The 13,685-nt window shown below is 37.7% G+C and overlaps 1 protein-coding gene across 4 annotated transcripts in view; it reads left to right on the forward strand.

Annotated features, from left to right (window-relative positions):
• The first annotated feature begins 483 nt into the window (after positions 1 to 483).
• Positions 484 to 13,685, forward strand: part of slain1a (SLAIN motif family, member 1a) — a 94,868-nt gene continuing 81,666 nt past the window's right edge. For all 4 annotated transcript variants that reach the window (XM_039745369.1, XM_039745370.1, XM_039745371.1 and 1 more), the window contains exon 1: positions 484 to 1,130. In XM_039745369.1, coding sequence (XP_039601303.1) covers positions 685 to 1,130 — 446 coding nt within the window. In that variant the 5' untranslated portion in view covers positions 484 to 684. The remainder of the gene's footprint in view (positions 1,131 to 13,685) is intronic.

Genomic DNA, 13,685 nt, shown 5'->3' on the forward strand with positions numbered 1-13,685 from the left:
TTCCCATTAAACTATGCTCTGAATAAAAACTTTGTGTCCTGCCATGGACTGGCCCTCAATCCATGCGCACGGGGCAATGGCAGGATAAAGTCCACTCTCTCAACTAATTGGATTAAGCACATTTGAAAAATGAATCGATAGACGAACCCTTTTTATTAAGTGAACTTTTCCAGAAATGTATGGGACATGGGTGATGTTACTGCTATGGTGTAACTGATGCAGTAAATTCAAGCAATCACTCCAGCTGCGTAACCGTCTTGGCGCTTTAAATAGTAATGCAGCAAGATGTGGCTCACCGATGTAGGTCAGAACAAAACACCAACAAATGACTGAAATTGTGTACCGCATTAGTTTCAAGAGCAAGCGACTCAGACTGCCTACGAGTTGAATGAAGGATCGCGCCTTGATGTGCGGCCGCACCCCGTAAGTTTTTAACACTCCCATGTGCACCTGAGCCTCATTCCTCTTGGCTCGACACTCGGCTTTCTCCTTTCATTTGCATTGTGGGTGGAGAAGGGGGCTGGCGCAGCATCTCGGCGCAACAGTGCCAGCCGGAGCCTGTGTAGAAGAGAGACAGAGCGCAATGCGTGAATCTCGGCCAAGAACTGGGAGACAGTGGAATTACCGTTTCGGCCACCATATTTTGTCATATTAGTAAACTTATTTTTTTCGTATGATTCCGAAATGGAAGCTACGTTGCTAAAGCCGCAAATGATGGGGGACGTCAGTTGCAACAATGGTGCGGTGAATGCGGAGCTGGAGGTGAAAAAGCTGCAGGAGTTGGTCAGGAAACTGGAGAAGCAGAATGAGCAACTGAGACACCGGGCCAACGCTGTCAGCAGCTGCACGGTGAGCCCGCATATGCTGCAGCCTTCGCCGGCCTGCTTGCTCGGCAGCCATGGAGGCGGGGGAGTCGTGAGTCCCGTTTTCACGGCGAGTTACTGCATTCCCAGCCCCGTACCCGCACTGCTTTGCCCGACAGCAATTGCGTCCTATTGCCCTTCCGAAGAGCAGTTTCTCTTCTTCAGTCCGCATCCTGCACCTGAATGCAGCGGCTCCAGCGAGCCCACTCTTCTGGACGAAGTGGAAATATTAGACCTAAGTGACGGCGAGGAGGACGAGGAAACCTGGTAACGTGGCTTTTCTTATTTACGCCGTTATGGTTCATTTTAATATTTTCTTCAGAACGTGCCAGCAAGATCTCATTGATCGGCTTCTTTGGATGCCACTGATTATTTTGTTTGCCTGTAAGGAGATGCGGGCATTACAATCCTGTTTTGAATCCTCGCCGCTTGTGCGGGGTGGCAATCAGGATAGCTTGGGTTTTGTTGTGGATGCTTACTTGCGAACCTGTCGTTTACATCCTCGAGTCATGTGTCTGTCTTTGACGCTTCCAAAGATACACCGTGTGAGGAATCCAAAATTGGAAAAGTGACCATGTAAACTTATAACCAATTATGCTTAGAACAGTTTTTGATATGGGATCGTAAAAAAAAAAAAGGAAAAACGGTGAGTCTGTTGAAGCGGAAAAAAACGAGTTGAAAATTCTGACACGAATCTGGAGCAATTCCAAAAAAAACCGCTTTGTCTGGCAGACTAATTTGCACAAGCTTATTCGCTATTGGGGAATTGAGTCGGTGGGATCAAACGGATTACTGTTTTAAGGCTTACTTCTTTACAATAGTAAAAGCAGAAGCAGTACAAATCTGGCCACCAAGTGGCGATCGGCAGTTTTTCTGACCCTCATTAAGTTTTCGTACAGTCTATCAAAGTAAAAACTGCAAGTTTTGCATTGAGAGTTGCTTTCAAATCGAAATTTGAATCTTACCTATGAACGACGCTGCAGAAAATTGATACGATAAATAACTGAACAAAATGCTGATCAAGTGTGGCTTGTCTCTCTCTCTCTCTCTCTCTCGTGAAGGAAGAGGGGGTGTTGTAAATTAGATCCAACAACGTGCAGACGTGATCCTTTTTTGGGGGGTCGGGGGTTGGGTAGACGCTATATAGTAACAGAAAAATAGTGATCACCCTTCAGTACTGTTCCGGCCCGTAGGTCGGATGTAGCACTCACTGATCGACCCAGCTTTCAGCACTCTTGCTTCTATTTTTAGACATAATCGATCTGGATCCTCTCCCGCGGTGAAGACAGAAATGCGAGTGGGCAGGGTTCAGTAAACTGCCAATCGGTCCAAGAGAGGACTCTGCGCCTTTTGGGTACCAAAAGTTGACCCAAAGACTAAATTTATAAACTGACTTCATTGTTCCCGCTGCACAGTTTCTTGGTGTGAAAGGTGATTCTTTTGAAAGGATTTGTATAGAGTTATATAATTAGGTTTTAATTAACATTTTCGCCAATAGCTATTAGAAAAGCAGCTTAGCATTAAGAGATTTAGCAGGGAATGTACCCAAATGCAGAGCCTGTCTGACCTCGTTAGCTTTTTTTTAATGTAAATATCAGTTTTCTGCACCTGGGGTATCCCCACTCCCAACCCAATAATTAATGTTTTCAAGAGTAAGGCATTTTCTGTTTTACTTTCCTTTCAAGCTTATACTTATTGTACTGATAGCAGTATGTTTCTCTAAGTCAGAGCCGGAATGGGAAGCTTATTCAGGCCGGGAATCCCAAGTGTAACCCAGGCCACACAATATACATCAGTTTTCTTGTACAGGCACAGACTCAAAAAACCAACAAACATCATTTTTGTATTGGAATTTTTTATGAATGAGGAGACAATAAATTCAGCTTTTATACATACATTTTACTCTTAAATATTAGTCTCAAGACAACCTCTGATAAAGTGTGGAACAACACTTCATAAATAAATAAACCATGTAGTTCTATAATATTTATATCAAAACAAATGTGTAAAAAGCATTGAACCACAAAAACTAGTTGTCAGTGGAATCCACAGTGCATAGATTATGTTTGCAGTTTCAACTGTGAGTCTGGAATCTACACCGCCACTATCAGTGTCTGGATGGTAATGCTGAATACTCTTCCACAAAGTTTGAAGTGTTGTTCAAAAAAGACCACTTTGAATTTCTTCAATAGGCAAAAGACAAAAAATCTCTTGGTGCCGCCGAATTGTCAAGCATTTTTTTTAAGAATGCACTTAGAAAACAAAAAAACTTTGAAACATTTTGTGTAGCCTATTCAGTCACTCTCTCATCATAGTGCTACAGTTTAACTGCCAGAGTGTGAGAGACACACTTTAAAAATATTAAAGTAAAAAGAAGACCCATTCATTAACAAACTTATCATGAAATAAAGAACAACAGGTACATTTAAAAACAAAAATCTTTCCTCTTACATACGTGTTTCATTAATGAAAAAATATATTAAAACATTTTGTGTAGCCAATTCAGTCATTGTGAGGGGGGAAAAAGGAAAACAAATGTTAAAAATGTGACCATATGCTACACTTCATTAAAAGTTAAAATAATTTAAAAATAAAACAAAATAAGTACACAGTAACAAATACCAAAACTCAGTGCTGTGCGAGATGCAGAGATTCCAGCAGCTGATCGAGCAGAAAGAAGGTAAAAAAAAAAACTATTTGTTTCCCATTGTATCACCATTTTAAGAGGGGGTTTCAGAGGAGTGACCGTGTCTCCTTGGGGTGCGTTCAGCCCCCCTCTTCTCAACAAGAGCGGCAGAGATGTGAAGTGTCTGGCGCGTAGCGCAGGCCAGCGGGGTTGGCGAGTGAAGCGAGGAGGGGGCAAACCACCTTGTGTATATTATAAACTTTTAAACAATCTTCATATCTAACTTCAATCACAAAAGCACCAGACATACACACCTCTCATCACTGTGCTCCTGTTTAATTGTCAAAGGGTGAGTTGCATGCAAAGTCAAAACTTGACTTGAACAGAAACAAGCAACCATCCAATTAAACTGAGGTGATTTGTGCCTTCTACAAATCAATAATGCCTGCTCATTTTCCAGTATAATAACATTATATAATTTCACCATTAGATTATTTCACTGGTTGCTCTGAATGCCAGGCCAGGCGAGGCCAGGTAGCAGTTCACAGGTGAAGCTCCCGCTGATTGTTAAATGTTAGTCTGGCTCAGTTCTCAGTTGATGGACCTCATGAACATTTCTAATAAGAATATCTTGAAAACCGCTCCATCCTCCCAGAATGTTAAGAAGAAATGTGTACAGCCGGAGATTCTTCCTGTGTGTTGTTGTTAAATCACACTGCTTGGATCATTTCAGAGTTTTGCTCATAAAATACAATCTCCTACTGTATTTTCACTGATGGTGTTCGGTATTTTGCGGACTGCAAATTGTCTTATTTTATTAAGCACTGTTGACTGCATGCTTGACCATAAGGCACTTTACAGAGCAGACCAGGTAACAATAGGTTCAAATTGACAAATGGATTGGCAGATTAAAATCAGAGCTGCAGTCCATGTAGAAACAAGAATGGAGTACTGACAGACACACAAGTAGTTTGGAAAAGACCTAATATCAATAAGGAATAATGTATGGTTAAAGAAGAAAAAATCTGTTAAAACAAGCAATTCACATGTACAGTTGATGTCATTTCAGTGAGTTACAGCTGGTGGAGCAACATAACACACAGAGCATCAGAAAGGGTGTTAGGATGTAAGGATACCTGGGAGTAAATACGCATTGAATATTTCAGTAAGGCCTGGGGACAGGAAAATACCAGAATCGGTATAAGGTGCTTGCTATCATCAAGATAAGCAACAAATAACTTGTAGTTTGTAATTGTATGTATAGTGTTGCAGGCATTGTATGACAATTATGCTCAATGTAGATAATGTGGAAGTATACCTTTTCCCATATGGTTAACATAATATGTAGTCTCTTATGGGAACTTGTAGACAATAAATACAATATCAATCTCTTAGACTAACAAGCTTTCCCTATAGTATCTCTCAAGTGGTGTAACACCAGTAGGATTCAAAGAGCATATTGACTGACCAGTGGAAAACAGATAGACCAGTGGTAAACCTTAGCAGGAAAATGTGAAAGGGCAAGAAAAAATGAACTGTGGTTTGAAAATTAATGGGTTCATTATTATTCATCCATCAATTTTCAGATCCTCTTATTTCAGGATATTTGAGACCAGGGTTACTCCTTGTGACATTGGATGCAAGACAGGAACTAACCCAGGATGGGGTGCCACTCCATCATAGAAGTGACTAAAAGCATTTTTACACTCATGGTCCATTTGATTTGTGCCAGGACAAAAGATGATTAGTTACTTTGTTTCAATGTCCAGTTAGTTTAGTTGTGTTTCACACAGAGAACTTTCAGGCAATAATAATACAGACCTCAGGAGCATGTCATGGTCTTCTTTCATTGCACGCAAACAGTTGTTACCTTGGAAAAATCATCGTGGAGGGTTGACAAGAGCTGCATTTGTACACCACAGCATTCACAAGAATTATGTGGTTTGTTTACTGAACACAGGTCTGTGACGGAATCTGATAACTACAAGACCACTTGAAAATGATGCGCTGTTTTACATGCTGTAGAAAGGATACATTTCATCTAGGTGGCTCTTCAGATTACTTCAGTGTCATTTACAGGTAGATAGTAGATGTATCAGATAAATTTTAATTCTGTGGTATGGAGTTGCATATTTATTCTCTGGCAGCCCACTATATGAGCGTAACCTCTATTTAGTTTATCTCAAATCACATGTCTTCTTTCTTTAGTCTTTATTGTTAATAATGTTCACTTTGGAAAGTTTTATTCTTGTTTCTTACATAATATCCAAGTTTAATTGCACCATTGTCTGCATTTTGCCAGAAGAGAGATCACACAGAGAACTCCACACCTGTATGCATGACAACTCCCCCCAACCTTGTAGTGTACAATTCTGTTAGTTGCATATGGCTTTTGTTTCTCACCACCTCAGTATGTATATTGATCAAGACAATCACAAGTGAATTTGCAATTTTTTTTTTTGGTGGTCAACTGCTACCAAATCATGAGAGAAAGAGGCCCTGACTTAGAATCAGGTGCTAGAATTCATCTGATTAAATGGTACTTGGGTGTGCTGTTTTATTTGATTTTGCATGCATGTGTGGATTTATTTTTCTCATTACTGGAAATATAGCAGCATGGTAACTATAGCTGAAACAAATTTTCCTCATGTCTTTCCTGTCTTTAAATCGGTCCTACATTCATACCTTATATAAACTGCTCCAGGGTTCACTTGCTACTGCACCAAAACCACACTTTTCAAAGGTACCCAGTCCGGTTGTGTTGTGCACATTTACCTAACTGTAAGTGGACCTGACCACAGAGGAGCTCTCTCCTGAGTTTGGAAGAAACTGTTCCAAAGAAACTAGAAGTGAAAACACCTTAATACACCCATATTCAGACAAACAGGGCAGATTTAGTGTCACCGTTTAACATAATGTGCACATTTTTGGGATGCTGCGGGGAAAACATATGTAGACATGAAGAGGGTGTGCAAACTCTGCTTATCTTTCTAGGACTCTGGAACTGTGAGGCAATAGTACAACTACTGAACCATGTTACTGCCCATTCATTATAAACACTGAAGTGAAATTTTAAAAAATTGTCTTTGGACAGCATTTGATTTGAATTTTACTGCTGAGAAGCTTAATTCTAAAGTTTGGGCCATCAATTGGCAGTCTGCAGACTATTTCTGACCTGCATACTTGTCAAAGGAGACGTCATCATCTCAATTGAACTGAACTGGGTCTGCTCCCACTGTATGGGATGAAAGGATTTTTTAACACTTACACCTGTTTAACTGGAGCCATATGAATTCAGAGCAACATTCATCTTTCAAATATACTCTAACTAATCACTGTATTTCATCGTGACTGGAAAGAATAAAAGTCACAGCTTTTAAAGTTTTGGAGTACTCTTTTTGCAGTAGTTTCTTAGTGTTCATGTATTAGTGCTTGCAAAATTTTTTTTGTTTTGAGTATACTGTTTGGTATCTGAATTCAATTTAGTTATATGAGAGATGAATATATTTCATGTGTGGAGTGTTTATTTTGCGTATTTATAAATACTATAGCGACTACTAACTGCGAGGATACATACAAGTGAGAGTCTGCAGGGGGATGTAGCCTTGTTTGCTGGAGTGGTAGGTTGAAATGGAAAAGAAGGAGGAAATTGACAGCACAATGAGAAAAGCTTACAAAGGTAGGAATTCCCCTGAGGTGGTTAAAGTTTTTCACCAGGGGTTTCCTGAAGCTGATAGTGGGAGTTAGTCTGTGTCCCCAAAGAAAAGATCTAATACATGATCCTTCCATGGGCCATTAACTACTGCTTGTGTGTATGTCAGTACTTCTTTAATCACACTTCAGTTTTGTACCATTATTTTGAACCTGTTAAAGAAGGTGGTTATTGATGGCATAATAAAATATAATTTCATTAAAAACTCTGACTGAATTTATAATACCAAATTTTAGCACACTATTTGTTGTAACTGCACAGTTTTTTGGGTCTAAAGGTGAAATTAAAGTTTCACTTGGGTGATTTGAATAGCCCAGTTTCAACTGAAATATTACAGAGTTTTGAATGCTACTTCTTGGCTAATGAGTAAAAGTTATGCGATTGGGCATAACCCCTGTGGATTTTTCATGCGAAAAAATGTGAATTTAAATGTCTCAGCTTGCTCATCTGGAATGATAATCAAACTATACTGAATTAAGTGCAATATATGCTTGATGGTTTCTTATCTTGCATACATTATCATTGCATACTTAACATGTATGATGTGAATGAACGGGTAATTGAATGAAAGTTCAGGAGTGAAGGAGGGAGTGCACATCTTAAAGTGTCTGAGCATTTTGTGCAAAGGGCAGGTCTGGGGGAGACACCTACTCTAAAGTGTGTTGGATATGTCCTTCAAGTTCTATTGTACACTTCACAAGCTGTTCAAAGTATCAGCAGCAAAGTAGGGAGGGTGTATACACTATGAGAGAGCACTGGAATAATTATTTAGTAATGTTATATAAATAATTACAAATATGATTTAAAATTGCTAAATGCAGAATTGCCTCAATATCTTATGGAATTCAGTAAGTGTTCGCCAACAAGAAACAATAAAAGGTACTAGTTAATATTTCCTTTTCAAACACATTATTTGAAATTGTTCTCTTTCTCTACCAAAAACAAACAAGTTTCCCTATGGGATAATCAGGGCTACCTAACATAACCACATTATTAACATGAGTGATTCAGCATACGCTATAAAAAATAAATTGTAAATGGTTTGTGGTGTTTTATTCTGTTTCCTGACAATACAAATTATGCAGTTTAACCAGTTTTATTTTTATTCTTGTTTTCCTCAGTATTTTTTTTTATAATGCTTGCATAAGCAATGCCACCACACATCACTACAGCCGAGTGCTGATTGGTATTGCAAACATGACTACATGCAGGAGGTCAATGGCATTGGTGCTTTCAAAAATGTAAGATACTGATTTGTCAAAAAGTGTAATACAGTGCATCCAGTACAGATTATTGTCATGTGCACAGAGTACAGTGAAATTCTTTATTTGATGCTTGACCAACATGCACCATCTGGACCAGGGTAACCAACCTGGTTCTGTAGTTCATTGTATACTCTCCCTAGTCTTTCTCAAAGATTAGAAAGAGTATATTCCCTTTAAATATAGTAAATGTTATTTAAAAATGAATAATAATTTTTTAGATTTTACTCCCTCAACACTTGAGACTTGTGTTGAAAATGCAGTTTCTGTTCTTTTTCTTTTTGTCTTGAGTTGCACAGCTCTGCTTCTATCTGAGAGATGGAAACTAAGGCTGCAGTCCATTTTCTTAGAGACACGCATCTTGCTGATTATAAAAAGTAGAATAGTGGTGGTTTATATACGTCTTTCTGCTGTTGAATTATTTGGGTTACATTTGGAGACGCAGATTAATTCAACCCTTGTGTTAGAAGTGGCAAATAAATTATGTTGCATGCTGAGATATACAAAAAGTTACTTTAAGCAGTGTGAAAAATACATTGCTCTGGGAGTGCTGGCTGTACTATGTTTAAAGCAATTTTAATTGAAGCTTTGCATATACAGTATGGGGAAAAGTATGTGCAGTGCCCTGCTGGAAAACTTTCCTCTGAGGAAACAGCCTGTGAGTGGCCAGATTATAGCAAGTAAAACCACAGGACAAAGTCTTTTAATAAATTCTGGAGTGTTGTGGAAGTATTCAATTAACATTGAAACATAATTTCTAAATATCTGAATGAAAAAAACTATTTAATTTTTATAGGAACTACCTGGTATTCATTTGACATTTGTTTTATTACACTCTCATTATATGAGAATTGTCCATAAGTTGTTTTGATTTCAGGCTTTTCTTTTTTTTTGAAATTTTATTAATTTTATTGCAGTCATTCCATCAAAAGTAGGATTGAGAACAAGTCAACCCCCACCCCTGTGAGAGAGAGCAAGGCCAACGGAGTAAAACTTAAGGCTTTTAAACATACCTAAATTGATATGTTTGATAAGCCAATAGAGATGAATGGAGAAGAAAAAGAAATACATAAATAATTGCTTCCTCTGTGCTTTAAGAGCTTATTCTAAAATTCCAGTTCTTCTCTGATAACCCCCTTTATCTGATCAGCATTTCTACAGTGTATTGCCAGTGGTTCAATGGGAATTGCAAACAGTAGCGGTGACAAGGGGCATCCTTGTCTGGTATCACGTTCTAGTTTAAAGTAGTCTGAACAAATGTTGAACACAAATGTTCGGGCTGAACCAAAATTTCTCCAATGTAGTAAAAAGGTATTTCCATTCAATCATGTCAAATGCCTTTTCTGCATTCAATGATAATAATATTTCTGGAGTGTTTCACTTATTTGGTGAGTATATTACATTAAACAGGCATCGAAGATTTGAAGATAAGTGTCGACTCCTAGATAAATCCAGTTTGATCTTGTGATATTACCGAAGGGAGCACTTTCTCCATCCTTCTAGCTATGATTTTTGAGAGTATTTCAACATCATTATTCAAAAGTGATATTGGTCTGTATGATGCACATTGTAATAAGTCCTTATTTTGTTTAGGAAAAACTGTGATTAATGCTTGGCGAAAAGTTTGAGGAAGAGTTTGATTGTCTCTGTCTTCTGTAAATGTTTTTTTGTATTCCACATCTCCATATATGCCTGAGTAATTTATCTTTCCATTTAAATAAAATAGGTGCTCCGTTGTTGGCTAATAAGTGTTTTGCAACTTTGAAAGAGAAAATGAACCTGTGAAACCGTGTGACATCATCAGGTCATCATTATACAAGTGTTATTTAAAGGTCTGTGGACTACTTTGTATGTTGTAAGAGTGGGCATCGTAGTGTAATTAAAATTTGTGCAGTATCTTTGTTGACAAGTAATCCAGTCACCTGTTTATCTGCAGCTAAACAAAAGCCACTTTTTGTGTATATTTCTTCCTTTATAAATAAAAGAAAAATCTTGCTGAGCTTTTGTGTACCAGCTTCAGGCTATGCTTCTAATGTGACAGTCTTGAGGCTGACAGTGCTTTTAAATATAAAATTACTTGTGGAAGATATGACCATGTCTGATTAAATAAAAGACAACAGCAGTCAGAAGTAAGCTTTTAACTACTTCATTCCTTTGTAAGCAAAAGCAGAATGAATAGATGTGCAAAATTTTATTTCATACGTCCAGTTTATGGTCACAAACACTGAAGCTTACTGCTGGTAGCAGGATCCGGCTCACGGTAACAAATCAGAGTCACCAGTTTACCTTACAATTTGAAAGGTCGGGGGAGAACTGGAGTACTCTGAGAAGAAAGCACAGAACAGACACTAGGGGAATACACAGAGCACCTGGCACAGAATTCTAACCCACAGCTTTAGAACAGTCTCTTTAAATTGTAGAGGCTCTTTACAAAACTATTGTGCTACATAATGAAAAGTGATATCTAACCTAGACACCCTCTGGCTTTTTTTTCAAAAGGCAGAATAGTTCACACCAGTATGCTGGGTGAAAATGTACTGTATATGCAATGGATTCATAGTGTATTCTGAACCTTTCACTTTTTCACATTTTGCCATGATGCAGATTTGTAATAAAATCATTTAAATTCTTTTTTTCTCCAACTTCAAGTAATTCTCCATACCCTAGAATGGCAAAGCAAAAACAGGATTTTAAAATATTTTGCAAATGTATTAAAATAAAAATGTGTATAGTAAAGTCTGTGCTGAGATGCCCAATCTGATGACAGAATTTTTTCATGCTCTCTATTCAATAATGGGAGTAGAGCCACAGCAGGATACAGAGAAGATAAACCACATAGATGAGGATAAGTAGCAGATAATAATTAATGTAACAATTGTATTTTTGTACAATTGTCTTGTGATAGTCTACTTTGGTAACACTTCTGTATATTTTTACTGTTAGGAAGAGTGAACTGGGTGCATATAAAGTGTTAATTCTCCTACATTCACGCTTAAACATTGGCTGATAACTCTGAAATTACATGTTATGAATTAAGTTTACCCTTTTGATGTATATCTTCTATGGTTATTACCTCCGCTGTGCCAGTTGGTGTAATTCCAATTTTTAAAGCATTAAAAAAAAGGATGCAAGGAAAGTCGTAGATGAGAGGAATTTGCAGTGGCAGTTTGACTTGCAGGAAATTCAGGAATTTAAAAAAACAAAAACCAAACATGCCGGGAATGTAAACTTGCCTTTCTATCACATGCTGCACTAATAGAAGTAGTATATCCTGATGCTGCTTCACCCCACCTTGACTGGGATTTGGAATTACTGGATTTGAGAATATATGTATTTGTGTGGCGGCACGGTGGCGCAGTGGTAGCGCTGCTGCCTCTCAGTTAGGGGACCCGGGTCCTCCCTGCGTGGAGTTTGCATGTTCTCCCCGCATCTGCGTGGGTTTCCTCCGGCACTCGGTTTCCTCCCACAATCCAAAGACATGCAGGTTAGGTGGATTGGCGATTCTACATTGGCCCTAGTGTGTGCTTGGTGTGTGGGTGTGTTTGTGTGTGTCCTGCGGTGGGTTGGCACCCTGCCCAGGATTGGTTCCTGCCTTGTGCCCTGTGTTGGCTGGGATTGGCTCCGGCAGACCCCCGTGACCCTGTATTCGGATACAGCGGGTTAGGGAATGGATGGATGGATGTATTTGTGTATGATAATGTAGTATTAAAATTCATATTTGTTTCTTAGATGACTGCTTATGGCATCTAGTACTGTTTTGACTGCATATTTGGAACTTGTAAATGTAGGCTAGTATTGTAAGTCTGTTTATTTCTTTCCAGAATGATGTACCTCTACATTTTCCATAATTTTTTGTTTTATTTCATAATGAAACATGCATTTGTAATATACTGTCATAGTTACTTGAGTATAATTTGAAGAATTTAAAAAAAAAAAAAAAAAAAGATTGGGTGCTCTGAAATACAGCAAGACAGTTTAAGAGTGAACTGCATGTGACTCTCTGATTTACCATAAGTATATACTACAGTATATTTAAATGTGCAAAATACTGTAAAAATTAGTGACTCTTGTACATTGTGTGCATTTACATCAAAATATATTTTGACTCCCTTGATCATGGATAGTACATCTACTCCTACTCCAACTCTAACGCCAAACATAACATTTTTACAATTTAATTTTTTTTTTCCAAGAACATGAGTACCAAATGGACAAAAATAGTTTATTCAATCAACCCAACATGCTTTTCAATTTTATTCACCTAATTTTTCCAAAATAACATAATGTTGAATTTTAAAGTTTCCCAATGCCCTTCTGTCTTCAGTTTGCCATCTTAGTGTATCAGATATTGGCATTAGTTTTTTTCTCTGGAGTGTAACATGTATATTACTTGCTGCTGTGTTACATGGGCTTCAGGACTTGCCAGCATGGCAAAGACTCATGTTCTTAGAGCTGGCTAAAGTCCCTTTTACACATGGCATTAACACATGATTTTGGGTATCAATGACCACATTAAAAACCTCTTAAGTGCAATTGTGAATGGTTTACTCAGGCAACATTTGGAAGTATGTATGTATATATATATATATATATATATATATATATATATATATATATATATATATATATATATATATATATATATATATATATATATATATATATATATACACACACTGTATATACCATGAGAGGTATTTATAGTTTATATGGTGTTGCTTTGAAGTACTTTTGTAAACTGTTTAGTTATTAAGAAGCATCTCCTGCAATGCTGTCGTTGAACACAAACTATAAATAATTTTAAAGTGATGACCTAATGCATTTAATCTATTAAAAAATATAGTAAGTCCAACTAACTAAAAATGAAAATGAATGTAATTTATTCCATTTTCATTTGGTATAGAAATTATCAGAGTTACCACTTATCATCTTGAAGTCAACTGTTGTGTGGCAGCATGGGTGCTCTCTCTCTTTTTCGTGCACTTTAATGCTCCAGATTAAGTAATTGAGTTTTTTTTTTTCCATAGACCACTCTTTGGCTTCTGTTTAAGTTATAATCTTGGCTTAAACACAGTCTTTGCCCTTGGTTTACTGTTTACCAGACACAGCAAAGTAGTTATGAAACTGTCCTTGCACTACTACAGTTAGAGATGGTGAATTGCTGGTGACCCCAGTCACAATAGTATACATATTTTCTCCATGTTTGTTATAACAAAATTTCC

This window comes from Polypterus senegalus, chromosome 2 (assembly GCF_016835505.1).
Source record: "Polypterus senegalus isolate Bchr_013 chromosome 2, ASM1683550v1, whole genome shotgun sequence".
Lineage (NCBI taxonomy): Eukaryota > Metazoa > Chordata > Cladistia > Polypteriformes > Polypteridae > Polypterus > Polypterus senegalus.